This window comes from Urocitellus parryii, chromosome 7 (assembly GCF_045843805.1).
Source record: "Urocitellus parryii isolate mUroPar1 chromosome 7, mUroPar1.hap1, whole genome shotgun sequence".
Taxonomy (NCBI): Eukaryota; Metazoa; Chordata; class Mammalia; order Rodentia; family Sciuridae; genus Urocitellus; species Urocitellus parryii.
In genome coordinates this window covers 118,349,451-118,376,251 of record NC_135537.1, presented here as the reverse complement: position 1 = coordinate 118,376,251, position 26,801 = coordinate 118,349,451, and the positions used below count along the sequence as shown (strand labels likewise).

General features: G+C 54.1%; 1 protein-coding gene across 2 annotated transcripts in view; it reads right to left on the bottom strand.

The window, feature by feature from the left end:
* Positions 1-9,961: 9,961 nt before the first annotated feature.
* Positions 9,962-26,801, bottom strand: part of Nt5m (5',3'-nucleotidase, mitochondrial) — a 31,947-nt gene continuing 15,107 nt past the window's right edge. Inside the window, exons 3-5 of one of the 2 annotated variants that reach the window (XM_077801160.1) lie at positions 24,730-24,790; positions 11,650-11,776; positions 9,962-10,306 (exon numbers count right to left, since the gene is read on the bottom strand). In XM_077801160.1, coding sequence (XP_077657286.1) covers positions 10,158-10,306; positions 11,650-11,776; positions 24,730-24,790 — 337 coding nt within the window. In that variant the 3' untranslated portion in view covers positions 9,962-10,157. The remainder of the gene's footprint in view (positions 10,307-11,649; positions 11,777-24,729; positions 24,791-26,801) is intronic. The other variant, XM_026408724.2, reaches the window with a different exon arrangement.

Sequence of the window (26,801 nt, the reverse complement as noted above, 5' to 3'; positions counted from 1 at the left end):
TTCTGGTATTCTATTGCTCAGGTTAATTCTTTTGCTCAATGCATGTCTCTGAATGTCTGTCTCCTTACGTTTGGCTCCATGTAGAATTCTGGGTAAGGAATTACTGCACCAAGCCAGGTGCGTTGGTACATGCCTATAAACCCAGCTACTCCAGAGACTGAGGCAGGAGGATCGAAAGTTGGAGGCCATCCTCAGCAACTTAAGTGAGACCCTTTGTCAAAATTAAAAACTTAAAAGGGCTGGGGATGTGGCTCAGTGGTAGAGCATCCCTGGGTTCAATCCCTGGTACTAAAAAATTTTTTTTTCCTTCAGATTTTGAAGAAAATTACTTTCTCCCCCTGTAGCTTCTACTGAGGCACTTTAAATGGTGCTAGAGTTTAGACCTTGAATGTCCCCCACAGGACTCTGTGTTGAGGGTTGGGGCCTAGGGGGGAAGTGGAATCATTGGAGGCATGCCCCTGAGGAGGATAGAGAGACCCTGGCCCCTCTCTGCCTCGCTCAGCTTCAAGTGCCAGTCGGGAGATGAATAGCTTGCCATGACGCGCCGTCTCACTGCAGCCCCAAATGTAATGTGGTCCATCGATCACAACAGACACCCCCTGAAGCTGTGCCACAATAAACCTTTCTTCTTTTTAAATTGATCCCCTCAGGCATTTCATGACTGTAACAGAAAGCTGCCTGCCATTCTGCCAGGGTCTTTTGATTCCCCACACCCACCCTTGGGGCAGCAGTGACCCTCCCCTTCCTGGTCCCCCACCCACCCCATCTGAGAGTCCCAGCTCCTTCCGTCTTTCTGTCTTTGGCACCACATCTGCTTTGCCAAGGGCAGCGGTCCTGTTTTCCAACATGGTTGTGAATTTTAAATGTGTCTTCTCTCTCCTTTGGAGGGATTTGGAACGATGAGAGCAGGAGGCTGCAGTGAGTCACTCTGCCACTCGATGGCTTTCCGTGGGTTGGACACCGTGGGTGTCCCTGTGTCTGCTGACCGGTAGCTTTGGAGTTGAATGGGACCTGGGCTCCATTTTCTCCCCCGTGGGTTTTCACGAATTTCAATGAGCTTCTCTTTACCTTGCAGCGCAGTCACCGGGAAGATCCATGACATCCTAATGCCTCTGGCATATGCTCAGCATCAGGTCCCTTTCTCCCCACCTCCACCCTCCTTCCCTCCCGTTAGATGCTGGTCACCTCCCTCCCTAGAGTCTGTGGGAAGTCAGTGGTTCCAGCAACGACTATTGTAGGGGTCAGAAGATGGGGGGCAGGGGCTGTGGGGTCTTCCTGCAGGAAGACAGCAGAGGGCAGACCTTGAGGTAGGACAGGAGAGAAAGGGAGGGGGGGCTGCAGGCCTGGGGGCTGGGTGGGCATGGTGGGTGCTAGACAATAGGGTGCTTTGTTTAGTCAGAGGGCGGGGACTCAGATGCCACCAGGAGGCTAGGAGGTGGCACCAATGTGTGAACGGGGCTGCGGACTAACCCCAGAGGAGGGTGTGTAGTAAAAGGCTCTGCTCATGGCTGACCACCAACCAGAACCGCTAGCCAGCCGTTCCTGGGCTGGTCTCCTGAGGGCTGGTAGCAGGAGGGTATAAAAAATACCATTCAGAAGACCCTGCAAGCCAATAAGACGTGTCAGAGCCACCAGTTTGTCACCTGGTTTGTATGGAGAGCCTCATACAGGCACGGTGGGATCCAGGCACAGAAGGTGAGGTTTTTGAGCACCTGCAATCCCCCCTTCACAGAGCCAGCCGGACCTCAGCCCAAGCCTCAGTCCGGAGGCTGAAACCAAGGGCCCCCATAGCTCTTGGTTCTTGGATGAGGTAAACGTAGTGATTCATCCATCGGCTGGGACAAGAGTAGCTGAGGTCCTCAGGCCTGGCCCATGGGAGCTTCCAGAAGGTGCATGGGATCAGAAAGGAATGCTGCTGGTTGGAAACAACAGGATGGAGGCAGAACACAGGGCAGGTCTAATCTAGGCATTGACTACAGGCTCCAGGGAACCAAAGAGGCGACCTCACCCCCGCCCCCCCCCCCATCCCTGGGAGTGGGGGAGGCAGGAAGGGCGCCATGCAGTTAGACGATTCTCTGGTGCCCTCCAGTGGACATATCTGTGAAATGCAGCTCCCTCACCAAGACCTGATCATCAGCCTTGTTTCATGAAAGAAAATTTAACCAGCCTCAGAAGCTTAGGTGAGACCCTTGGATTTTGCATGACAGGCTGCATCTCCTCTGTGCTGCTTCTCTTTAAGTTCTAAGTAGCCTAATTGTGACTGGCCTCCTGTGGACCGCAGCCTGTGAGCTTGTAGCCAAATCTAATCGATGACTCCTTGCCCCACATACACCCAAATTGCCATCAGGCAGAAACATTCACTGGACAGGTAATTTGCTGGCTATTTCTATGTGTTTCTATCCTTAAGAGTTTATTATGTGGACGGGGGGGTGTGGCTCAGTGGTAGAGTGCTTGCCTTGAATGTGTGAGGCCGGGTCTATCCCCATCACTGAAGGGGGGGGGGAACATGCATTGGATTAGGATCCTGTGAGAGCTCAGAAAAGGTTTCGGGCCAAACTGTCCCTCTCTGAAGCCCACAGGTCATCTGCAGCTTGACCCCTGGGCTTGAGCAGCTCTGGGTAAATATCACACTCACAAATGTTGCTGCTGACCCCCAACCAGCCCTGCATTCCTGGGGGAAGTGTGGGACTTGGAAACCTGTACGAATCCCAACTCCGAAGGAGAACGAGTTTTCTTTTCAGACCTCTGTCAAGTCTGGTGGACGGTGAGCATCTGAGGTTGTGGCTAGGGACAGGATTTCCGGGTAGACAAGCAGGTTGGGGTAACGCCTCCCCCACCACCACCCCAGCAGTTAGCTGCGGATCCTCAATCTGGCTAACACACACAGCCTGTAGGGCCCTTGCCCATACCTCAGGGGGGAAGAGAACTTAGGAAACTGGGCCCTTGGCCCTTCTTTGCCCACAAGCCTGCACCTGTGCCCCTCTCGGGACCTCTCTCTCCACCAAACACAGGCACCGCATACCATTTGAGAGGGGGCTGGGCTGCCACCTAGTGGCCAAAGCAGGACAATGCGCCCTAGGAGAAATCTCCAGGTTCCTGTGGAAGTTCCCCATCCACATTGGGGCACCCACCCACCACCTGGCTTCTTAGAGAAGTCAGTGTCTTCAACTGAGCAGCAACAGTCTGGGACAAAGCCTCTTATTTCTTGCAACGCTTTCTCATAGAAGCCAACCAACTTATTTCCCAGTCGGGGAAATGGAGGCTCAGAGAGCAAGGAGTCACGCAGCAAGTTGCTAGATGGTGACACCAGACCCAGGTTTGGGAGGGACCCAAGTCCCCACCCCCAGCCATGCTTTCCAGGCAGCTTGGGGTTTGTCAGTGAGGCCCTCTGAGCCCTGGTTTCCTGGTCCAGCACCAGCAGGAAGGGCTGGGGGGGGGGAGGTATTATTTGTGTAACGGGATCTGTGTGCACACACTAAAAATCACATCCACAAATTACTGTCCCTTGTGAACGATCACTAATCACCGTTACCTCAAAAGTGGCAACTAAAGCCAGGCATGGTGGTGTGCACACCTGTAATCCCTGCAACTTAGGAGGATTGCAAGTTTGAGGCCAACCTTGGCAACTGAGCGAGACCCTATCTCAGAGCAGGGGATGTGGCTCAGGGGTTAAGTGCCCTTGGTGCAAAAAAAAAAAAAAAGACAACTAACCCCCAACTTGGTCTCCTTCCATTTAAAGTGGTCTCTTTTTGGTCTATCTTACATTTTTTGGGGGGAAGCATCAGGTCTATCAAAGCCCCCATTCCTAGAGGTTGATATCCCCTTGATCTTCTGTGGATTATTTTTTTCCCCCGCCATGGTGACAGTGAATCCTGGCCATGTCACCTGGTCGAGGGACCTGCTCTCAGGTCTGGCTCCAGCTCCTGTCTGTTCCCAGACTTTGCAGCAGCCCTCACCCTAGGTCACTCTTTGGGGATCGGCCACCAGGCTCGCAGGAACTTCTGTCCAAGGGCTCTTCCTTGGGCCCAGGTTTTTAGCAGCCCCCATGTCACATGTATTCCGCCCCCTCAACTGGGCGACTGGAGGCCACCCCAACCAGCTGAGCCCTACACCCCTGGCTGCTCAGCATGGCCCAGCTCTGGCCGAGTCCTCCCCACCTGGCCGACAGTTTCTGCTTCAAGCCAAGCACCTGAGCACCCACTTCAGACGGAGGCCCAGTTCCAGAATCAGGTCCTGCCTCCAGGGCACCTGAGCCCTGAGAGAGTACCAGAGGGGAGGTCACAAGAGGAGCCCCAGAGCGAGGCCGTCTGGGCTGAAGTCCTGGTTGCATGACTAACTAGCCCCGGGTGCTTTGTCTGCCGTCTTAGTCATGCAGAGATGGCTCAGATGCTGGATGAAATGAGCTCCGCTTCCAGGGTGTGGTTTGGGGGGTCCTGGACGCAGCTCATCAGCCTCTGGAACAGAAGTGAGTGCTGAGGAGTTGACTATTGCTGCAGTGATGTCAGGGATCAGGTCTCAGCTAACAGGCAAACGGTGACCCAGAAGAAACCGCCCTGTCTCTCCGCCCTAAAACCCCTGGATCGTACAGCGAGCATGCCTGGGCCCATGCCACCCGCAAGTCCCCCAGCGGGCTCTCATCTGCACCTTTGACATCCCAGCCACCAGCGTCAGGCCATGGCTGGGTGCCAAGGGGCACTCTGAGGGACTTCCTGATGTTTCCATGTTACAGTCAAAAAGACACCAAGGAGGCTCAGGCAAGGGAGGGGTCCCGAGGCCTGCTTCTGTGGAGGCCATGATTGCACGTCTTTTTTTTTAATATTTATTTTTAGTTGTAGGTGGACACAATACCTTATTTTATTTTATGTGGTGCTGAGGATTGAACCCAGTGCCTCATGCGTGTTAAGCGAGCGCTCGATCTCTGAGCCACAACCCCAGCCCTTGATTGCACATCTTGTAGGTAGGTGGACTTGGTCCAGCCCGTATGGCAAGCTGCCTCTTCCTCCTCCTCCGCTCTGCAACTGTTAGACAAAACCACAGCTCCCTGTGCTGGTGCACCGAAGCCTCTCTCCCTAGCATCTAGAGCCCTCGTAAAGAAGGTCAAACCATTGCAGAGGACCGTGCCCACCCACCTAAGGCTCCAACCACAAACCCCGAGGGCTTAAAAAGGGATGTGTGGTACAGGCCAGGAGAGTGGCTCAGTGGTCGAGAGCTCACCTAGCATGTGCAAGGACCTGGGTTCCATCCCCAGTGCTACAAAAATAAGAAGTGCCGTTGGTGACGTCCCACACCTGTGGGGCCTGACACAGGATGCACCCAGCCAAATGCCATGGTGCTCACAGTGTTCATCCTCTGTCCTGCCATATCTCACCCAACACCTGTGCATTTGGATGCTTCCACCCAAATGCTTCAAGCAAATCTCATTTGGAAACTGTCCTCCTGGGTTGCAGGATGAGTCTCTGCAGTGCCTGCTCTGATCTGTAGCCTGGGTCTTCAAAGGACCTGGACATGCTCAGGGAGGGGGATGTCTTGACTTTATACCAGTCACCGCGTCTCGGCAAGCCTCAAGTGGTGAGGCTGTTAGGCATAAATCAAAGCCCTTGTCACAGATCCTGCTACTGCAGTTGCCACTAATATGACCACTCGTCCTTCTGGCCCTTTCTGTGATGCTTCTGCTGTGGCTGAGGAGCCCAGCTGGTGGCTCCGGGCATGGAGCCTGGGTTGGAGATGCTGGTGTTGGCTGCTCTGCCGTGGGGAAGAGTTTGCCAGTCAAAGGGAGATAGAGAAATAGAACGGAGAGTGAGACAGGGTCCAATGAACCAGGAAGGTGGAGAAAGTTCTGGACACGCTGCTTAGTCCCCTGCACCAAAGCACGCCTGGGCTCCGTGGGCACAAGCTTTGCTCACTAGCAGGCCTGAGCTGCATTTCTGACACGGGTACGTGGCAGTCTGGTGCCTGGCCGGGAGGCCTTTCCATTGGCAGACCTGTGATGGCGGCATGAGCCTGGAGAGGTGGGAGGAGGGAGTCCAGGGAGTGGGCAGTGCTTGTTACGGGGCAGGGGACAGCTGGGGAGCTGTGGCCGGTTCTGTCTTGAACTCAGGCCACTTGTCCACAGAGGCTAGTGCTGAAGGGACTTGGCAGAAGAGCACCAGATGCTGGGACAGGCTGGCTGCCTCCCAGAGCCTCCACGGTGTCATTGTGCAGAGGAAGGGCCACCTGAGCCCAAGAGACCCACGCGCCATGGCAGCGGGGAGGACTTCCTGCCTTTATTTGGTGTCCCCAACAGGACGTGCACCCCGTAGAAGAAGTGAGCAGTAAGGGGCAAGTGATGTCGTGACAGCTCGATAGTCGGCCAGCGATTCCGTGTGGCCCTTTGAGAGGGCAGGACACCCGACCAACGCTCCTTGTGCATGGGCGGTATTTCCACCAGACCAAACAGTGGGACCTGAGTCGTGCAAAGGAGCCCCGCAGAGAGGAGGAAGGTGGCCCAGGCAGGAGGGCCCTGAGCCCCTTACACGCCCTCCTGCACACGGCTGACCGAAGCAAAGACCTGGGCCTTGAGGAAGCCCCTGGGTCTCTGCTGCCTCACACCCGGGAGCGGCCTGCCCCACCCCCCGGGAGTGGGATGCCTCTGTCACCTGCCAGGACCAAAAAGCAGAGGCAAGGTTCTTTCACACCCGTGAGTATGGCCCGGGCATCCCACCTGCCCCCTACATTACTGTCATGGCAGACTCCCCATCTCCTTCCCCCGAGGGGACGTGGCTCCTTCTAGGGGCTCCCATCCTAGAGTTTCTGAATATTTCCAATATTTCATTTTCTTCCTTTTTTTTTTCTTATTTTTTCAGTCCTGGGGATTGAACCCAGGGCCTCATGCAAGCTAGGAAGCACTCTTACCTCCGACCTACAAAATTTTTTCTTTTTTCTCCTTCCTTCTTTTGCAGTATTGGGGATTGGTTCCAGGGACACTTTACCACTGAGCTACATCTCCAGCCTTTCTTTGAATTTTTTAAATTTTAAGACAGGGTCTCTTGGGGCTGGGGATGTGGCTCAAGCGGTAGCGCGCTCGCCTGGCATGCGTGTGGCCCGGGTTCAATCCTCAGCACCACATACAAACAAATATGTTGTGTCCGCCGAAAACTAAAAAAAAAATCTCTCAAAAAAAAAAAAAAAAAAGACAGGGTCTCGGTGAGTTGTCCTGGCTGGCCTTGAACTTGTGATCCTCCTGCCTTGGCCTCCAGGGTAGCTGGGATTACAGGTGCATATGCCACTGCACCTGGCTTCCAGTACTCAACGGGGTGAATCTCAATGTCTGACAAGAGCAGAGCCGTCAAGAGGCCAGCCAGGGGTCACAAGGCAAGGGACCAGTGGCCAGCCAGGTGTCCCCAGGGCAAGGACCTTGTCTTGTCTCGAGGCAGATCCAAGCTCAGCTCCCCTGTGGGGAAGTGGACTCCTAAACTAGGTAAAATCCGACAAGACAGTGAAGCTTTGGGGTCCTGGCCTGGGTCCCGGCAGCTTCGGGCACACTGTGGGCAGCAGCACTCGGCAGCAGTCCGACGCCCTGCATTTCTAGCCAGGCTGCACCTCCTGCCCCAGTCTCTCCTGCAACATGTCCCTGCAACCGGGGGCTCTCCCCTCCCTCCCACCTAGACCTCAGTGGCACAGCCTGTGTCAGGGCCAACCTGGAGCTGAGCTCTGGGGCCCCTCCTCCTGCTCCCAACCACTTGTCCACCTGGAGATGGCTCAGCGGGTGGGACTGCATTTGAAGCATCTTCTCCCCTGCAGTTACTTCTCCTCCTTAAACTGTAGCAGCTCAAGGGTCTGCACCTGGGGGAGTGACTGGCTGAGCAGAGAACAAACGCAGCAGCTGTGGGGTTGGGTTTTAAAACTCAGGGCCACGTTCATTTCCAAAGGATCGGGCTTCCAAGGAGCCAGCGTCCAGAAAGACTGGGAGCCCAACTTTCCTGCTGTAGCTTTTGTAGGAATAGACAGAAGAGCTGGGCCAGCCCAGCCCTGGACAAAACCCCTGGGTTGCGAGAGAGGGAAAACAGACAGGGTTTCAGGCCAGGAGGGATTTCAGGCAGGAGAGGGGACCAGGCCGCCCCTCTCTGCTCTTAAGTATTTTCCAACATGTGTGAACAGAAGGGGCCTCTGTTCCTCCCGCTCACCCAGGGTCAGTGGACACTGCTTTGGGTGTCCTCAGCACAAAGATAAGGACTGCTGGAGACCAGAGGCAAGACCTGCAGGCTTCCCTGCGTGAAGTCCACCCTGGGCCTGGGTGCTCCCTGGGCAGGAGGAGGAGGAAAACACCAGACAGGGCTGAGGAAGCCACAGGTTTGTTCCTCTCTCAATGGCAGAAAGAAGGCAAGTCGCTTTTTGCTCCTCAAGTTATGGTCACGGTGTTTTCAGGGCAGGGCTGGCGGCACCTCATTCACGGCTGTGTCCTTGGGTTTAGCACATAGTAGGTGCACAACAGCCCCTCTCCACCCCAAAGCCCTGAGGGCCAAGTCCTGGGGAAGGCGCTCTCAGTGCTGTGGCCCGAGGCTGCAAGGTCCTGGGCCGCCCAGGGCTGGAGGACCCCCCACCCCCAATAAGGACTTGGCTGTAGGCAGCGTGGAGAGGTGATGGGCAGGTGGAGAGGAAGACAGCGACGTCCAGCCGCCAGGAAACACAAGAAAGTGACTCACCTTGTGTCACAGCAGTAGGGCGTCTTAGGAGCAGCTGGGGAGCTGGGCCTCTGAGCCCTGGACTCCTCTGGACATGGCCCTGAGGGCTGGTGGCTTCTGGAGCATGTGGCATAGCCCCAACTTATTACTGGTCAGAATGACCTGCCAAGCCTCTCCCTCAGTCCAAGGGCTAAAGCCCAGGTAGGGACAGAGTCTGCAAGTTGCCATGTGGCACCATGGACGGCTGTGACTGGCCAAGCCCAGAGGGGCCCTTGCTCCCTCAGCTGGGGAGACGGGGCCTAAGCCACGAGACCCTGAGAGCCGGGAAGCCACCAAGCTCACCTGGCCCGGGGTGTGCCTTTCCTGCCCTGCCTTCCCACCTGGCCTCGCTCCCCAGAGCAGCCCCGAAAGGCCTGTCCAGAGGGGCAAATTAGGGGTGTGGACAGCCTATGTTCTCTTTAAGGACAAAGGCCCCCAAGGTTGTCACTGCCCAGGGGCTCGAGAGGAACAAAAGCCAAGGTTCTAACATGAGCTCCTGGGAGCTTGCAGGAGCTTGGCCTTGGGAGGAGGGCAGGGAGCCCTGTACCCCACTGAGTGGGCCAGGGGGGGCACAGGGCAGGTGTGGAGGGAGGACCAGGGCAGGTGGGTAGACCAAGGACACCCCCAAGGCTGTAGCTCTGCCACATCAGGGTCGTCCTACCTTGCACCCCACGAGGTCACCTTGGAAGGCCCAGCACGGGGGAAGCCGTGCCCCTCCTCTGCCCCTTGGGACCCCTGACACACAGCAGGGCTCCGTCGGGGCCAGACGCCAGAGGATCGTGGGGCAGGGGCTACAGGAGGCCACGGCTCAGGCCATATGTGAACAGCATTTATTTCTCGTTCGTTCCGCAAACGTTCAAGCCTGCTGACTCTCCTGGGCGGAGTGGGCCCGGGGACAGGGGAGGGAGACACTGCGGAGCTGGTCACAGGCCCGGCCAGAGCTGTCTCCTAGGACGGAGCCTGGTGGCCCCTGGAACCCCCTGAGGATTCTCTAAATACACGAGGGGTCACTTGGAGAGGCCAGGTGGGACGCGGGGGGCCAGGCTGAGGCGGTGAGGGGCTCATGCCCACCGGAAGCACCTTGGCGGTCACGCTCCTGGCACTCTCTGCTGATGGGCTGCGACCCTGGGACCAGTGAACCCCTGACACCTCAGGGAACTTACCAAAAGGGTAGAGAGGGCCTCTGAAGAGTGGCTTGGACTCCTCACCTGGCAGCTAAGGGCCAGTGCCTGAGGTCAGACCAAACCGCCTTGTCCCAGGCTCCAGGGCGCCCAGCCCTGCCCCAAGATCAGGTTAAGGCCTGGCAGGGCCGGGAGGGGAAGGGCCACGCAGCAGGAGGTCATCGTGACCCAGACACCTGGGGGGCCCCAGCACAGCGCTGTCCCCACGGTCCCACTGGCCCCGAGCTGGGAGCCCTGAGATCAGGGCCCCGTGGAGGAGCCCCAAGCGTAGTCCAGCTCAGTGGGGCCGCTTGCTGTCCAGAATGGCCTTCCAGTCGTCTGCCCACGAGAGCAGCCTGCGGCTGGGGGGCTGCAGCTGCAGATGCTGGTTGTGGCAGGACGTGAAGAGAACATGCTCCCAGGTGGGGTGTGGCTCTGCCCCTGTGGGTGAGAAAGTAACAGCTCAGTTCCGAGGCCGGGGCCCCAGGGCGCAGCCGGGGACCAGGTCCTGAGTATCCTCGATGACTCAGTTTCCTCTCCCGTAAAGGGTGCTTGCGCCAGAGCCTGCCATGGGAGGCATGAGGACCCAACAGGCACCTCACGCCAGACACCTGGTGCAGCGCGTGGGAAGCGCTCCACTCATCACGGAGACAGTGTGCTGCATCTGACCTGCCGGGGCAGGGTCTGCGCTGAGCCAGGTGTCCAGCCTGCCCTGCCCTCTCTGTGCCCAGCCACCCAGCGCTGGCCTGTGGGGGAGGAACAGGCAGGCACCAACCATGCAGCTGTTGGCCATGTGCCCCCTGAGCTTCCATCCTTCTGTCCACACGGGTGCTGCTGGTGGATCTGCCCCTTCAGGTTATGCCCCCCACCAGCTCCTTCCCACAGGCCTCCTCCTGCTCCAAGTGGCCTCTGGGCTCCTGGAGGTCACAGTCCCCATGGGCAATTGTGACCCTGGGTCTCCCTGGGAAACCACATGGTTGAGAGGGGCTGGCCCACCCATGAAGTCAGGGTGAATGCACCCGTGGACCTCTGGACACAGAGGTCTGGAGAAGAGATGGACATGTTCCCAAACCAGTTCCAAAAGCCATTAGGAAAGAAAAAGTCTCTTCCTATTGGGGGTGTCCAAAAGAGCAGCCCACGACCCTAAACTACTGATGACCGAAACCAAGAGAGAGCCCTGCCCACAGATGCTGGCAAGACCAGGCCAGGGCAGGGCCCGGAGAGCAGGAGGCTGACTCAGCTGGGCCCGAGGCTCTCCTATCCCACCCTCCCAGCTACGTGAACCAATGATGTGTCCTCTTCCTTCAAAAGTCAGGTTTACTGTTTCATTTGGGGGAGGGGGGCATCTATAAGCAAATGGGACAAATGCAATTCCAAACCACCTTCAGCCAGAGAAACCATGTTCTGCTTGCCTGCCATACCTTAGGCTCAGTCCAGATTGCTTCTGAGAGGAAAAAAAAATGTGTATTTGGGGGTGGGAGGGGGGCATTAACTAAAAACAAAGGTTTGAAAACCAGAGCCAGGTCCTGGCTCTCCATGAGGAAGGAGGCAAGGCTTTGGAGATGCAACGTGACTCCCCAAGGCCACCCAGCAAATGAGGCCTAAACCTGGAGACGGATCCCAACCCCAGAAGTCCCCAGGAGGCAGCTCAGTGTGGGCTGCACAGTGGACACCTGACACGCTCCTGCGGACAGCGTAGGCAGGCAGGGGCGAGGAGGCAGCTGGGGGTGACCACTGGGGAGAAGGGAGACATGAGTCCCGAGGCCGGCCCACCCGCGCCTTCCCTGCCATTGGCCACTTGCCTGTGATGTCCGGCCGGTCGTCTATGAGGATGTCAGCGGAGACCACAGTCTTGTCCCTGGTCAGCACAATCTGCTCCAGAAAGTCGGGACCGAAGTGCTTCTCGACCCAGGCATACTGGAGGCCAACGGGGAGGGAGGAGAGCAAAGTGACATCAGGCAGCTCTGGGGCAGCCAGGCCCTTCCCAAGGGGGGACAGCTTAGGACCTCAGCACTAAGAAGAAAAGGGGCTGACACCAGGGGCTAGCTCTCAAAAGCTCTATGCAGGGGGGACGAGATGACCCAGGATGCTGGCGCTTGGGGGCCATGTGTCCCTTGTCCCCACTCTGTAGTCAGAATGCAGCAGGGCTGTGACAAACCCAGACCCGGTGCCTCCGGGGCTACATGCCCCCACAAAGGACAGCCACGTTGGCCGGCGCTGTGCCCCACAGGTCCTGCTTCCTCCCCGACATGCCTGAGAAAGACAAAGGCAGCTCTGCCCTCGGGGAGCTTCTAGCGGGTTGGGGTTCAGGTCAGTGGCAGAACACTGTGAGGGTCACAGAGAAGCCGTCCGAGGGGCCAGGGGAAGCCACAGGGGCTCCTGACCTCCACCCAAGTGCAAAGGGTGAGCACTTGAAGCAGCTGCTGTCCGGGTGCTGAGGAAGACGGGGCAGGAGTCTGCAGGGATGCAGGACAGGGAAAGCTACAGTGCTGGGGGGTGATGGCTGCCCCCACTCACGGGGCAGGGAAAGACTCGGGCCTGGCAAGCCACACGCACCCTGGCCACGGGGGGCTCTGCGCAGGCCTTTCCCTCTCCTGGCACCCCTCCATTTCCCACAGGGGCGTGCCCTCCCACCACCCAGCGCGGCCCAAGCACAGCCACCCGGCTCCCCGGGAACATCCTGAGTGAGCAATCCCAGCTCTGCCCATCAGCCCAGCTCTGCCCTGCTTCACGCTATCTAGCCACCTGGACATCCTCCTAGATCGCTGCACCTCGGCTCACACACGACTAGGGGTTTGGGCCAGGGGGAGGTCTAAGCAGAGGAGGGCAGGAGAGGGCACGCCTCCCCCCAGAGCTGCTGTGAACAGATACCACAAGTTGCAACAGCTACACGGCGCCGGCGGCTTGGGCCAAGGGAGCCCCGAGCTGCAGAGACAGTGCAGTGTGGCAGCTGCCGTCCTGCTGCAGACATTCAGGCTCAGTCCGAATGTCTCATAGCCCCCTGAGTAAAATGAGGGTGGCTGTCCTCTGGCCAGAAGAATAGTGTGCTAGGCCTCCCCAGAGCCCTAGAAATTCAGCACATCCAGGGCCTTGCCAGGGGTGGCCACTGACCCCCCCACCCCAGCCACTATGGTGCTCTGTGATCGCAGGGATCAGGGCAGGTTCTGCAGAGATGGGAGCAGGCACCTGCCCCGAGCAGCCCAGCTTTGCCTCTCTCCCTGTGCCCCCCCCCCCACGATGGCCTTGATCTCGTCACAGTCGGGCTTTTCCCTGCCTCAGCAGCTTACATTAGCTGGTGCATATCCACCTGCCCCACCCAACTGCAGATCCCTTGAGGAGAGGTCCCATGTCTCGACGGGCACTTGCTCAGATGCACCCATCAACAATTGTACAAAAGGAAGGAGTGGGTCATTTTGGGGTTAGCCTTGCCCCCACAGGAAGGGTGCTTTAATTCTGAAGTCCTCAAGGCCAAAGTCACAGGATGCCACCAGATTCACTAGATGGCTCCGAGAGGGTTAAGTCACAGTGCCACAGGCAGATGGACTGTGGGTGGGCCGACCCCAGGGGCCGTCCTCCTGGCCAGGACTCCTCCCAGGTACCAGGCCAGGGAGAGGACACGTGGAGGCCTGGAGGCAGAGGAGGTGGGAACCTGGAGCCCACACAGGAGAGTGCCACAGTCCACCCTCTTGCCTACATCTCGTCACCACCTATGAAGCACGCACTTTCTCATGCCTACAGCTGTGTACATGACCAATCTGACGTGAGGCGGTCACATGATGATCCACCTAAGGCGGATGGACTGCTGGGAGATGGCACCGTGCTGGGGGAAGCAGGTAGGTCACTGGGTAGGTCCTTCTCCTCCCTGGCCCACGTCCTCCTTCTCTGCTCCTGGATGCCATGGGTGGAGAAGCTTTCCTCTGCCAAGCTCTGCCATCCCCATGTTCTACCTCATCTCAGGCCCAAAGGGATGGAGCTGGACTCGGTCCATGGAAACCATGAGCCAAAACAGACCTTTTTTCCTCTAACTTGTTCTTGCCAGGTACTTTGGTCCCAGGAACAAAAGGCTGACTCAAATGTGGTGAGAGCCCAGTTTTCACCAACCATCTGCGGAGACGGTCAGTTTTATTCCGTTTTGTTAATTTTCACTGCGTCATGTAGTGTGAATGTCCAAACTGTCATCAAAGCTTCCAGTCACATATAAGCTCCGTCTTGTGACGCATTCTATGCTTCTCTCCTCTTGGGCCAGGGCCCGTCTGCAGGCCACAAGTAGAGAGAGCCACTCTGCATAAAGGGCTGACTTAAGTGACACACCACAGTGGTGGACAGATTCTGTACAGATTAAAAAAAAAAAATCTGAGGCTCAGAGAGGGCTAGTGACTTGCTGAGGGTCACGTGAGTGGCAGAGCCCAGTGTGGCCCCAGGTCTGAGTCCTCACCGCCATGCTCTCCTGCCCTGAGACTGGAAGAGAGCGTTCAGGTTTCCTGAGCCTCAAGGATCACAGCCGTGACCACAAGCTGCCCCTGTGTCACCGAGTCTCTTCCTCAGAAGGCTGTGCTGTCCATGCCCAGTAACAGGGAGCAGGACGAACTCACTGGTGCACGCCAGTCCCAGCACTGCGCCTGCACACAGCACGTGCTCAGGAAAGGAACTTTTGGCCTTACTCCAAGTCTGCCGTCCTAAGTGCCCTTACCCATCCCAAGTTTCCGATGACACTTGGGTCATGGGACCACGGGAAAACTGTTGAGCCTCCAAAGACAGTCTCCTGGGGATGCTGTGGGTCTGACTGAATCAAAGTAAATCTATGAGGGACGCTGCTATAGTTTATATCTGAAGTGTCACCCAAAGGCCCATGTGGGTAAAGGCTTAGTCCTCAAGGTGGCACTTGGAAATTTTGAGAGGTGGGGCCCAGGAGCATGACTTTGGGTGACTGGGGGCCCTTGCAAAGGACCTGGCTAATTCCTTGCTTTCTGTTGCTCCCCGGTCACAAGGTAAGAGGGTTTGTTCCACCACATGCTTCTCCCAGGACATGCAGCCCAGAGCCACAGGCCGGCCACTCATGGATAGAAACCTCCAAAACTGGGAGTCCAGGTAAAAACTTTCTTTTCTTTTTTTTTTCTTTTTTAATATTTTTTGTTTTTCAGTTTTCAGCAGACACAACATCTTTATTTTTTTATTTTTATGTGGTGCTGAGGATCGAACCCAGCGGCCCGCGCATGCCAGGTGAGCGCATTACCACTTGAGCCACATCCCCAGCCCAAAAAACCTTTCTTTTAATAATTTGGTTTATCTCAGGTGTTTATTATAATGATGGAAATCTGACCTAGGCAGACTATTTAGAGTAATGCCAGGTACACAGAAAGAAATAAATGAATGTTATCATTACATCTGAACTTCAATAGCCTCCAATAATTTACAAAGAAATAACCAGGCTATCAATTTAGCAACAGGGATGAATACAAGGCTGATACACAAAAATCACTTATAGTTCTATTCACCTAGAGATTGCAAAAATTTTTTTAAAAATGCTATTTATGATAGCATAAAAAATTAAATAGGCTAAACTTATGCACTTAAAACTGGTAAAGATGGTAACTTTTATGTTATATGTATTTAACACTAAGATTTTTCTAAGGAAAAATTGTGTTCTATATGTGTAATAAGATTTGTGATGCATTCTGACATGTATTTTAAAAATACAAGCAATTAAAAAAAGATTTTCTAAGCAAAAAATAAAAATAGGCTTTATGCCCAAAATCCCCAATGTGAAGTAAAGAAAAAAATCAACAAAATATGAGTGATACCAGTACCATGAAAACTATAAGATATTGCTGAGAGAAATTAAAATCTAAATTAATGAAGCACTGTGTGTGTGTGTGTTCATTCAGGTTCAGAAGGTTTTGTTAAGCTATGTAACTACAATGCTACCGTAATCAAATTCCCACCAGGCTGTCTACAGAAATGGACAAATCAGTTCTAAAATTTATATAGAAATATAAAGGATCTAAAATAGCCAAAATAAGTTTTTTAAAAATTGTAGTTGTAATCGGACAAAATGCTTTTGTTTATTTTTATGTGGTGCTAAGGGTCAAACCCAGTGCCTCACAAATGCTAGGCAAGCACTCCGCCACTGAGCTACAATCTGAGACCCCAAATAAAATTTTTGATAACTTTTTTATTTATATTTTTTATGAGGATCAAACCCAGTGCCTCACATGTGGTAGGCAAGCGCTCTATCACTGAGCCACAACCCCAGCTCCCAAAATAATTTTTTTTTAAATATTTATTTTTTGGTTGTAACTAGACACAATATCTTTATTTTATTTATTTATTTTTATGTGGTGCTGAGGATTGAACGCTAGGTGAGCGCTCTACCGCTGAGCCACAACCCCAGCTCCCAAAATAAATTTTTTTTTTTAAAGATAGAGAGAAAGAGGAGAGACAGATAGACAATTTTTTTTTAATATTTATTTTTTAGTTTTCAGTGGACACAACATCTTTGTTTGTATGTGGTACTGAGGATCGAACCCGGGCCGCACGCATGCCAGGCGAGCGCGCTACGGCTTGAGCCACATCCCCAGCCCCAAAATAAATTTTTAAGTGAAGGATAACGTTGGAAAACTCACAGTGATTTCAAGAGTTACTATGAAACTATAGTAGCATAGTTTTTACATTAAAGTATTCAAAGTAGGAGAGACATTTCCATTAAAGGATCTATACAGATAATACTACACAAATGGACCCCAAGGTACCAGGTCATTTCAAAATCAAAATGACCTTTCCAACCGAGGAGCTCTGACTAAATGTGGTGGTGCACACCACTAATCCCAGGGACTCAGGAGGCCGAGGCAGAAAAGACCCAAGTTCAAGCACAGCCTTAGCAACTTAGCAAGACCCTTGTCTCAAAATAAAAAATAAAAAAGGGCTGGGGAGAGAGTTCAGTGGCAGAGCACCCCCAGGTTCGATCCTCAGTACCACACAAATAAACAAAAAATTAGCTCTAGTTTTATCTTGTACTGTGTAAAAAATGAATTAAAAATGGATGATAACCTAAACATAAAAGATAAAAGCACAAAACTTCTGTTCTTCAGAAGACACTGTTCAGAAAAGACAGGGCCGAGAGAGAATGTTTGCAAGACACGTCACCTGATAAAGGACTTGTTTTCTAGAATACATAAAGGACTCTCGCAACTCCATGCCCAACAGCCCGGTGAAAAACTGGACAAAAGATTTGAACACTTCATCACAGAATAAATTCAGAGAGCTATTTGCTTCAAAGGATGCTCAACATCAAATAGCCATCAGGGAAATACAAATTAAGAAAACAAAGAGATACCATACCCACCTATCACAATGACCAACGTCCCAACTCTGATGATACCAAACACAAATGAGGATGTCAATCCAAAGGGACTCACTCACGGTGTGTGGGCTTTGGTTGGTTGTTTTAGTGCTGGGTCCAGCCTGGTGCATGCTAAGCACATGGTCTACCACTGAGCAACATCCCAGCCCTTAGATTTAAAAAAAAAAAAACAAAAAAAAAACCCACAACTTTTTAAAACTCTATTTTTTTTTCTTTTAATGTGGTGCTGAGGATCGAACCCCGTGCCTCACACGTGCTAGGCAAGTGCTCTACCTGAGCCACAGCCCTTAGGTTTTACTTTTTAGAGTGGTCTTAGGTTCACGGCAGAAGGTACAGAGACTTCCCAAACCCGTCTACCCTCACACATGCACAGCATTCCCCACTCTCAACCCCACGAAAGGCACAGCCCTGTGGGTCAGCTGTCCCTGTGACAAGATCTCTGAGAAAGAAGGAAAAGGGGCCAAGGTCTCAATATTCCCTTCCAGAAACATTGTGCCCACACCTGTAATCCTAGAGGCTCTGGAGGCTGAGGCAGGAGGATCACTGGTTCAAAGCCAGTCTCAGCAATTTAGCGAGACCCCATCTCTACATAAAATACAAAAAAAAAAAAAAAAAGGCTTTCTCTCTTTCAAAAAGAAAGAAAGAAAGATTGTGTCTGGTGACCTAGCTTCCTCTCAGGAGGCCCCACCTCCCCACAGTGCTGTCAGCTAGGGACCAGGCGTTCAACACAGGAGCCTTTGGGGACCACGTAAAATCCAAACCATAACAAACACCCAGAGTGAACCCCAATGCTGGGGACTGAGGCGGTGCCCAGTGTGGTGTGTCAGCTCTGAGCACAGGGGACACTGGGACAGGAATCCTCCTTTAGGTCCGTTAGCTGCCGCTTTGGAAATACAAGGGCTTCTCACTGTTGCTCTAGATCATTTTAGTTCCTAAAAAAAAAACTGGGTATAAAAGCAGCTCAGCCCGGCCGGACATCAAGCCAACCCAAGTATCAAACGGCATCTTCATTTCTAAACCAGAATCAGGAACGAATGTCAGAAGCAGAATCTAGAACTGCTTGTGGCTGAAGAATCGATTGCCTGTAGGGCTCACTGGGGGGGCCTTCTCTCCTAGGCCCAGGGTGCAGCCAGGAGGACCTCCATCTTCAGAGCCAGGGGTTCAGTGATCCTGAAGACAGGGGCGGGTGGGGGTATGGGGGGCGTGGAGGGGATGCCGAAGAGGATGGTACTGAGAGAGGGCCAGAGGGATGGACAGCTGCTGCCCCTCCACCCCCACACTCCACAAGATGCCTGGCTCCCAGGCTCAGGATCAAACCCAAAGCTCAGAAACAGGAGATCTCCAAGCCAGACCTGCCCCTTGCTGAACCCACACTCAGATAGGCAGACCTCAGGGCAGGCGCCAAGTCAGGGTGGGCGGGCGGCTGACCTGAGGTCGAGATTGCGGGCTTGACCTAGGGCCCTATAAAAGTATGTACACTTTTGTCCTCAATCCATGATAAAATTACAAGACCCCATCAGAAGAACAGGGTTAGTTTTAAAATCTTTAGCCATCTGAAAAATTTTTTAAATGTCATTCACATGCCATAAATTCCACATACTTCAAGTATCTAATTCAGCATATCTAATTCAGCATATCCGTTGTGTCAGGTTCAGTGTCGCTCTACGAGAGCCTATGTTCTGCCATGGAGTACTCCAAGAACATCAGCTAGGTGCTATTCAAAGCTCCTAGATCCTTTCTGATTTCTTATCTATTTGTTCTACCTATTAATAGTAGGGAGAGATTAAAACTTCTGGCAATAATTGAGAATTTGTCTATCTCTCCCTGCAGTTCTTTTAGTCTTTTATGTTAGAAAAAAAAAAGCTGTTTCTTTTTCTCTCACCTTGAAAAGTCATTTTTGAGACCTCAGTCACATGCCATAAAGTCCAGCCACATTAGTGTGCATTTCGGGGTTTTTAGCAGGTCTGCGATGTTATGGGACCATCACCAACATCTTTTCATACCTGTCACGTGGACCCTCGGGCTGTGTTGGATATGGTCTGTTCCCAGGAAAGCTGAGGTGGGCCCCTCTCCTAGTGGGGGTTTGGCCCATGGGGTGGTGCAGAGGTCTCGTAAACCCCGTGATGCATCTCGCAGGGTTGGCGAGTTCTTGACCTCACGGGGCTGGAATGGTTACCTCGTGAGTGAACTGTATAAGCTGAGGCCACCCCTCATGCTTTGCCTCTTCTATAGGTACCTGTTTCCCCCCCATGAATTGAAGCCACATGAGGCCCTCACCAGATATCAAGCAGATGTTGGCGCCCTGATCTTGGACCCCCTGGCCTTCAGAAATAGGAAGGCCAAAATAAACCTCTTTTCTTTATAAAGCACCCAGTCTCAGGCTTTTTGTTATACCAGCAAAAAAAATGGACAAGAGAGCTGGTGAGGACTGAAAAACACACCATGAGCTCCCACGGGAGGCTATCGGGGTGCGGGGGGGCAGCCCAACCAGGCGAAGCTTCTGGAATGCAAGCAACGTGGTCCTCACAGCACGGCAAGAGAAAGTGCCGAGCCTTTCAGGGTGAGTCTTACCAGAGGCCCACGTGCTGGCAGCAGCTGGACAATGTGGTTAAAATGTCATGTAATTTATTGTCTTTCACTGTGTGTGGTGCTGGGGATGGAACCCAGGGCCTCTTGACGCTCATCAGACGTGCTCCCACCCAGTACACCCCAGGCCCCATCATTATCTTCCTGAGTTAAAAAAGTGGCCTAAATCTCTATTTGAGGTGAAATGAAGAGATCCAATTATGTGGAGTATTTAACTTATTTGTTTAGTTGTGGTGCTGGGGCTCAAACCCAGGGCCTCGCATGTGCGAGGCAAGAACTCCACCAAACGTTTGTTCTTAAAACCAGAGTAGATTCCGGCAGACACCTCATCTGGGAACCGACCTTCCAATGACAAGAACACGCTCTGCTTCACACCCCAGCACCTCTCTTAATTTGGCGTGTGATTACTTCCCTTGTTGAGCTAGAAAAAGTCAGCATCAAATGTCATGGCTATGCACAAGGCACTTGCCGTGGAGGGCAGAAAAATCTTGCTACTTCAGTTCCAGTTCAGTGGAGCTCAAGGTGGGTGACACGGGGGACAGAGCTCAAGAAGGTGGGTGACACGGTAGGGTGGAGGGGGGCAGAGCTCTGGCTCTGCACCCGGCTCACTGCCTTCCTGCTGCTGACCTTGGTCCTGGGCCTCAGCTTCCTCAGGTCAACAGGGATGAGAACAGCCCCTGCTCTGCGGGGTACTCTGAAGGTGACACTGGTGGTGACAGGGAAGGCGGGTGCAGACCGCCACCTCAGCACCCTCTGCTGTTATCTGCTGATGGCCTGAAGGTAGCCTCTCTGTGACTCCCAGGGAACTCACGGCAGTTAGTTCTCCCCCTCGTGATGACGACTCCAGAGGAAATCGATGGTGGAGAAATATTCACACACACGATGCTAAAGGCGATCCTGCTGCAGTGGACAAGGCCACCGTCCGTGACTGGCGGGCGTCTGAGCCCAGACCAGGGCTACCAAGAAGGTGCTGCATCCGTCCTGAGCACACAGGTCCTGAACCAGCCTGTAGCCCCTTCCATGCCAGCCCCAGGCATGGCACAGAGGAATCAAGTCACCCGCATCTCCTTCAGCCACAGCCGGCCACAGGGAGAAGGGTCCATCTAGGGGCATGGGGGACAAGTAGGTGGTAGAAGCTATTTTCATCTCGGATGATTGGAGCCTGGGTAAGTTAAAGCACTTGGCCTGGCCCCAACCTGCCTTGTCCCTCTAGCCAGTCCCTCTAGCTGCTGGGCTGACAAAATTCACCTCGAGTTCCTCCAACGTGCTGCGCATTTTTCTACCTTCTTATCTTTGTCCATCATCCCACTTCCTCTTAACCAACTGACCCCGTGTGGTCCAGCCTGCGCCCGCGTGGGAAGTGGGGGGCTCTGCCTGCTGCTGGTGCAGTGGGAACAGAATCGCTGAGTAAGACACACCAGAGCCCTGCCCCTCCTTGTGTAATGCACTCACACTACTTCTTGAATTTACCCTTAAGAGCACAGTAATAGGGCTGATATGGCTCAGTGGGTAGAGTGCTTGCCTCGAATGCATAAGGCCCTGGGTTCAATCCCCAGCACCACCACCACCAAAAAAAAAAAAAAAGGCACAATAATACAAAGACTTATTTACAAGGCATCTTTAAATACCAACAATTGTGTTTCTGAAGAACAGCGTTTGATGACATTGAAAAAGCTAAAATTGGGGGCTGGGGATGTGGCTCAAGCGGTAGCGCACTCGCCTGGCATGCGTGCGGCCCAGGTTCCATCCTCAGCACCACATACCAACAAAGATGTTGTGTCCACCGAGAACTAAAAAATAATAAATATTTAAAAAAAAAAAGAAAAAGCTAAAATTATAATATTAAGCAGAAAAGGAATGTAAGGTCAGAACAGATTTAGGTTTTATTAAAATATACAATTATATTTAACAGGCATCAAAGTAAAACTAGAAATAAATATTAAAATGTTAACAGCGTCCCTATCTCCAGGTGGTGGGAGATAGGGACACTGTGAGATGAGGGTTTTGGGAGCTTTTTCTCTTGTGCATTTGGGACAGGACATACATCTGCCATCACTGTGCCCCTTCTTCTGGCACTGACCCCCCTGCTTTTCTCTGGGATGCTGCCCCTCTGCTCTCAGAGACAACCTTATAGGACAATCAGGATGCTCCCTAGACCTTCCAACTCCACTGTCTCCCCTCTTGGTTTTCGCTCCCCAGTACCCACAGGTGCTCCAGCGTCTGGAAGCACCTGTCCTGGGCGGCCTGTCTGCGGTTTGGGCCCCTGCCACCTGAGGCCTGCTTTCTGAGGCTCCCCTTTGATGCTTTGAGATAAACCAACACCCTTCTCATCGATCCTCCTTTGGTTCAGAGGAAGGCTGTGATGCCGCTTGAGACTCAGGGGTCTGAACCCACACCTGTTCCTCCCCACGGCGCACAGGTTCCTCTCCAGGGAGGAGGGAGAAGGCGGCTCAGGGCAGAGCTGGGGAGATGGACAGATGTGGAACAGGCCCTGCTGGCTGTGTGATTGTGAGGCCCAGTACATGGGCCTCTCTGAGCCTCCATCTCTTCAAATCAGAGAGGTATTCCTGTTTCACGGGGAGCTGCTCTGAGCCTTAGGAGTGAAGTTGAAAGGAGGGTGCCTGGCCAATTAAAGGCCCAGAGGAAACAGCGTCTGACAGCTCTCCACTGGACAAATGGATCTGTTAATCCAGCAAAACAAGGCCAAGTGCCCAGAGTGCCTGCCCTGCACTGAGGGCTGGGATCAACAGTCAGCTGGACGGTCACTGCCTCTGCCCTTGTGGATCTCAGGCTGGTGGGAGATGACAAATAACAAGCCAGAGACAAGGACTAAAGCCATTCCAAATGGTGCTAAGAGTCCTGTAGGAAACAAGGGCTGAGAAACCCAACACGGTGGAGAAAGAACGCGTCTTAGATATGGTGGGGAATGTGGGGGGGCCCGGAGCAGAGGACGCCTGGTGGGGGCCGACACTCTAGCCCAGGGACGCTCCAGGAAAGGAGGGTGGGGAGTGAGTGGATGGCGGACGCGGGCAGGCTGGAAGACCAGGCCCAGGAGTGGGAGTGTGTGCACGTATTTTTCAAAGGCAAACCATTCAGATAGGGCTGATTCGGTCCATCTTATGAAAGTCCTCATCCGCTCTGAGTAGAACTGACATACGCCAGAAGGTTAGGTGACACTAAGAGTGACATTAGGAGTCCTGGGAAGAAATTGTAAGGTGGCAACAATGGAAAAAGAGCAACAGACGGATGTCAGCTTCTTTCTGAGGAACAGAATTCACAGGACACAGAACACGGCACGGGGTGAGAGGAAGGTATCAGATGGACCCCACCTCCAGCCCTCCGAGGCAGGCAGACTGCGACCTCGAGGGGGAAGGGCTGAGTCTGCAGGGGAAGATGGAGGGAGGGACATGGATGGCTGACCCCCAAATGAGTTATAAATCCACAGGGATGGCTGGATGAAAGCCATTTAGCAGTCTTTCTCCTATAAACTCAGTGTGTCCTCTATACAGTCTTTCACATCACTGGATTCAACCCACCACAGACCAGAAATATTCAGGAAGACAACTGTCGGCACTGAACAGCACAGGTTTCCCTGTCACTCCCAACGACACAGCCTCACAGCACTCACGACTGCATCAGGTACCGAGTAAGTGAAAGACGGTTCCCGGTGTACAGGGGTGTGCCCGGGTTATGTGCAAATACGAAGCCACTCCACACAAGGGACCTGGACTCGTGCAGACCTTCGTGGTGGGGACTCCTAGAGCCACACCCCCAAGGCTACCAAGGGACAACGGCACTGGCAACAACCCGACCACCCAGTGCCACCATCGAGGAAGCATCAGCCCCACTTCTCAAGCTCAGGGGTGGGTCAGTGCCATCTGGCAGGCTGGGGACACCGACCACAATGCCACTCAGAAGGTCTGGTGTGGGGCTGAAAAATGTCAATTCCTATGAAGTTGCAGGTGCAAGGACCTCTCTTGGGGGTTTCTGCTCTACTGGAAAGAGTGGCCCCAGCCTTCACCCCTCATCCATGCCCACCGTCTGTGGGACACCTCTCTCCTGGGCTTAACTAAACTTGTGCCCCCGAAATGTTCAAAGAGGGGCCAGGGTAAAGACGAGGTGGAATGTCGAGAGGAAGTGGGCACCGAATGGTCACATCATGTTGGAGTAACTCCTCAGTGAGCCTGAGCCCCCTCCCCACCGGGGAATACAAGGTGCTTAACATTGGCTGATGGTGCCAAGGCAGTTTCTGATATGGAGCAGGAGACTACAGAGATGCTCAGAACTCGTGCCTGAGGGTCCCAGGGCCCTAGACAGGGGGAGGTGTGGGCTGGAAATCCAGCCTCCTTGTGGGGAGCCGCTGCACGGACACCAGGGCAGGGTCAGGCCCTGCATCTCCCCATGCACCCCCCATCCTGGCACCAGCACCCTCCTCCCGGGCAACAGAGCTTTCCTCGGGGCTCAGCACCTGCAGCTTCCCAATTTCCAGAAAAATCTCCATTTCATTTAATTCTTTCTTCAATAAGGATAAAAGAGTGAGCATGTAGCAAAACAAACTCGAGCCATTTCCCCTCTGTCAGATTCTTCATGTACAGAGGTCCCAAGCCCCCAACCCTCCCCAGATAACGGTTCTCCCCCCCCCATCACCTCCTTCAGAGGTCTCACAAATGATGCTGCCCATTGGCTGGACACCTTCCCGCCCATTCCACGTGGAGGTGAGGCCCCACCCAGAGCACGGTACGGAATCTCAGGCTGGTGCTGGAGAAGGCTGGGGGAGCGGGAGTCACTGGTACAGAGGCGGGGAGCACAGACTGGGGACCTGGCGCCACAAGAGTCTGCCACCCTTCCTAGGGGACATGCCCATCTGGCAGTCCTGCCCGACACCCAGGCGAAGGGCCCATCCAGAGCGAGACGCACGCCTTACCTTCTCGTAAGGACAGTACTTGAACATCTTGATGGGGCTTGTGCAGATGAAGACATCGGTGCTGCCAAGAAGAGAAAGGACAATGAGCCCGTGGCCCCACCTCTGCTGGACCCTCTGACCTCTGACTGGACCCTCTGACTCCTCTACTGTCAGCTCCGAGTCCTGCATCCGCATGGGAAAACCCCGCCGCTCGGCACTGGATCCACATAAGAAACATCAGCTTATGTTTCTGGCCCCACCTGATGGCTCTGGGAAGCCACCAGTGACCCTACTTTGGCTACCAGCCACAAGCTCGGGGACAGGCTTCTGACTCCTGGCAATTTTTGCTGGACAGGACTCAAAAGCTTAGCCACCCCAATCAGGCGCCACCTCTAAAATTTGCATAAGGAAAAAAACAGAGAGGCATGTGGCCACAAGGTCAGCAGGAAAAGGACTGAGCTGGGAGTGCAGCTCAGGGGCAGTGCGTGAGCTTTGCATCCTCGGGATTCAGTACCCATCCCCAGCACACATGTGCGCACACGCTCAAAGATGCAGAACCCACAGTTGCTTGAGGGAGAACGGGGGCCTCGTGCAATGCAAAAGAATGAGCAACGTACCGGGAAGAACTCCAAGAGCCCCTGCAAGTTCTCTGGTCCTGTTAGGCGGGTGGGGAGCCCAGCTCTACCTGCACTGAGCTGTCAACATGTCAAGACAGACGGAGGCTCTACACAAGGAACACCCTGCCCATGGTCACTGTTCTGAGCTGAATTCACGGGGGCTGACGCTGACCCGGAAGGGCCTTCCAGGCACCTGCTCCTCCCTACACCCCCAGGGGCCCACCTGAGCCCTCTGATCCCAAACATCCTCGCAGAGTTGGCATTCGTCGCTGGCACCTGCCGGCTGGTCAGACTGAGCTGTGGGGACTTTTCTCAACTCTTTCTCTTTGGCAAATTGGTCCCCTGGGCGTCCCGTGTAAGCCTGCCAGGTTCCTGCGCCCTCTCATTACTGTAATCTCCTTGATTCTTGGCCCTCCCTCTGCCAACCCGGCTGTCCCCTCACACCTGCTAGGACACCGAACACTCAGTCTCTGCCCTTTGGTTCTCACCTCCGGCCTCTGTGGGGACTGTCCTGCCTCCCTGCAGGCCTGGGTGAGGGCTGGCTTCTCCTCAACTCCACAGGGGGAGGTGAGGAGAGCGTCTTCCCTCCTCTCCATCGCTCCTTCCAAACCCGACTCCTGCAGCCGGTGTCAAATGGCCTCACGCCCCGGTGGTCCTGCCTAACCCGTCACCTGCCACTTGCCAGGTACCGTCCTCCCCGTTCCTCCCGAGCCCCTCTCCCCCTACTCTGTCATCATCCTCAGTGACCCTGCACACGCGCACGTGTGCACACACAGACACAAACACACACACGTGCAAATCCAACAGCTTGCCTTTCGGTGGTGCCCAACCCTTCTCACCACCAGCCTCCTCCCCCACCCAACCTCTCTCCTGCCCATCACTGTCTACAGCGCAGACTCGCTTCAGCCAACACCTCCGTCTCACACTTGGCCTTTCTGGTCACCACTCTCGAGGCTTCTGGAAAACACACACTAACAGCCTGAGCCCAGCTCTTCAGACTCGACCAGAGACACCCCGCTGCGGCCCACCATTTCTGCAAGACCTCTGTCAGCTTGGTGTCCCCTCCTCTCCCCTGCTTGCACTCTGAGGCCCATCTCTACCATCTCTCTGCCTGTGTTTCTCTTGCTCCACTGAGATCTGTTTTGCCAGACCCTGAAAGAATCCAGCTGTCCAACTTCTAACACCAGCATCCAAGCAATCGAAGGTTGCTGGAGGAAAAAAACAAAACCAACAGTTGGAACAGCTCCACTGAGCACTCCAGCTGAGGGCAGCCTTCCTCTGGAGCTGCCATGGGGGCAAGGCTCCCAGCGTGGCCAGACTCACTTTTCCCTGTTCCTCACCTCCTCACCGACGACGCCCGCTTCACTTCTCACCCACCTCCCTCCTCTCACCAGCCCCCTCAACTCTGAACTCTAGCCTCATCTGCCCAAAGACTTTGTCCCTCTAACATCCCCCCTTTCTCTCCTCCTCTTCAAT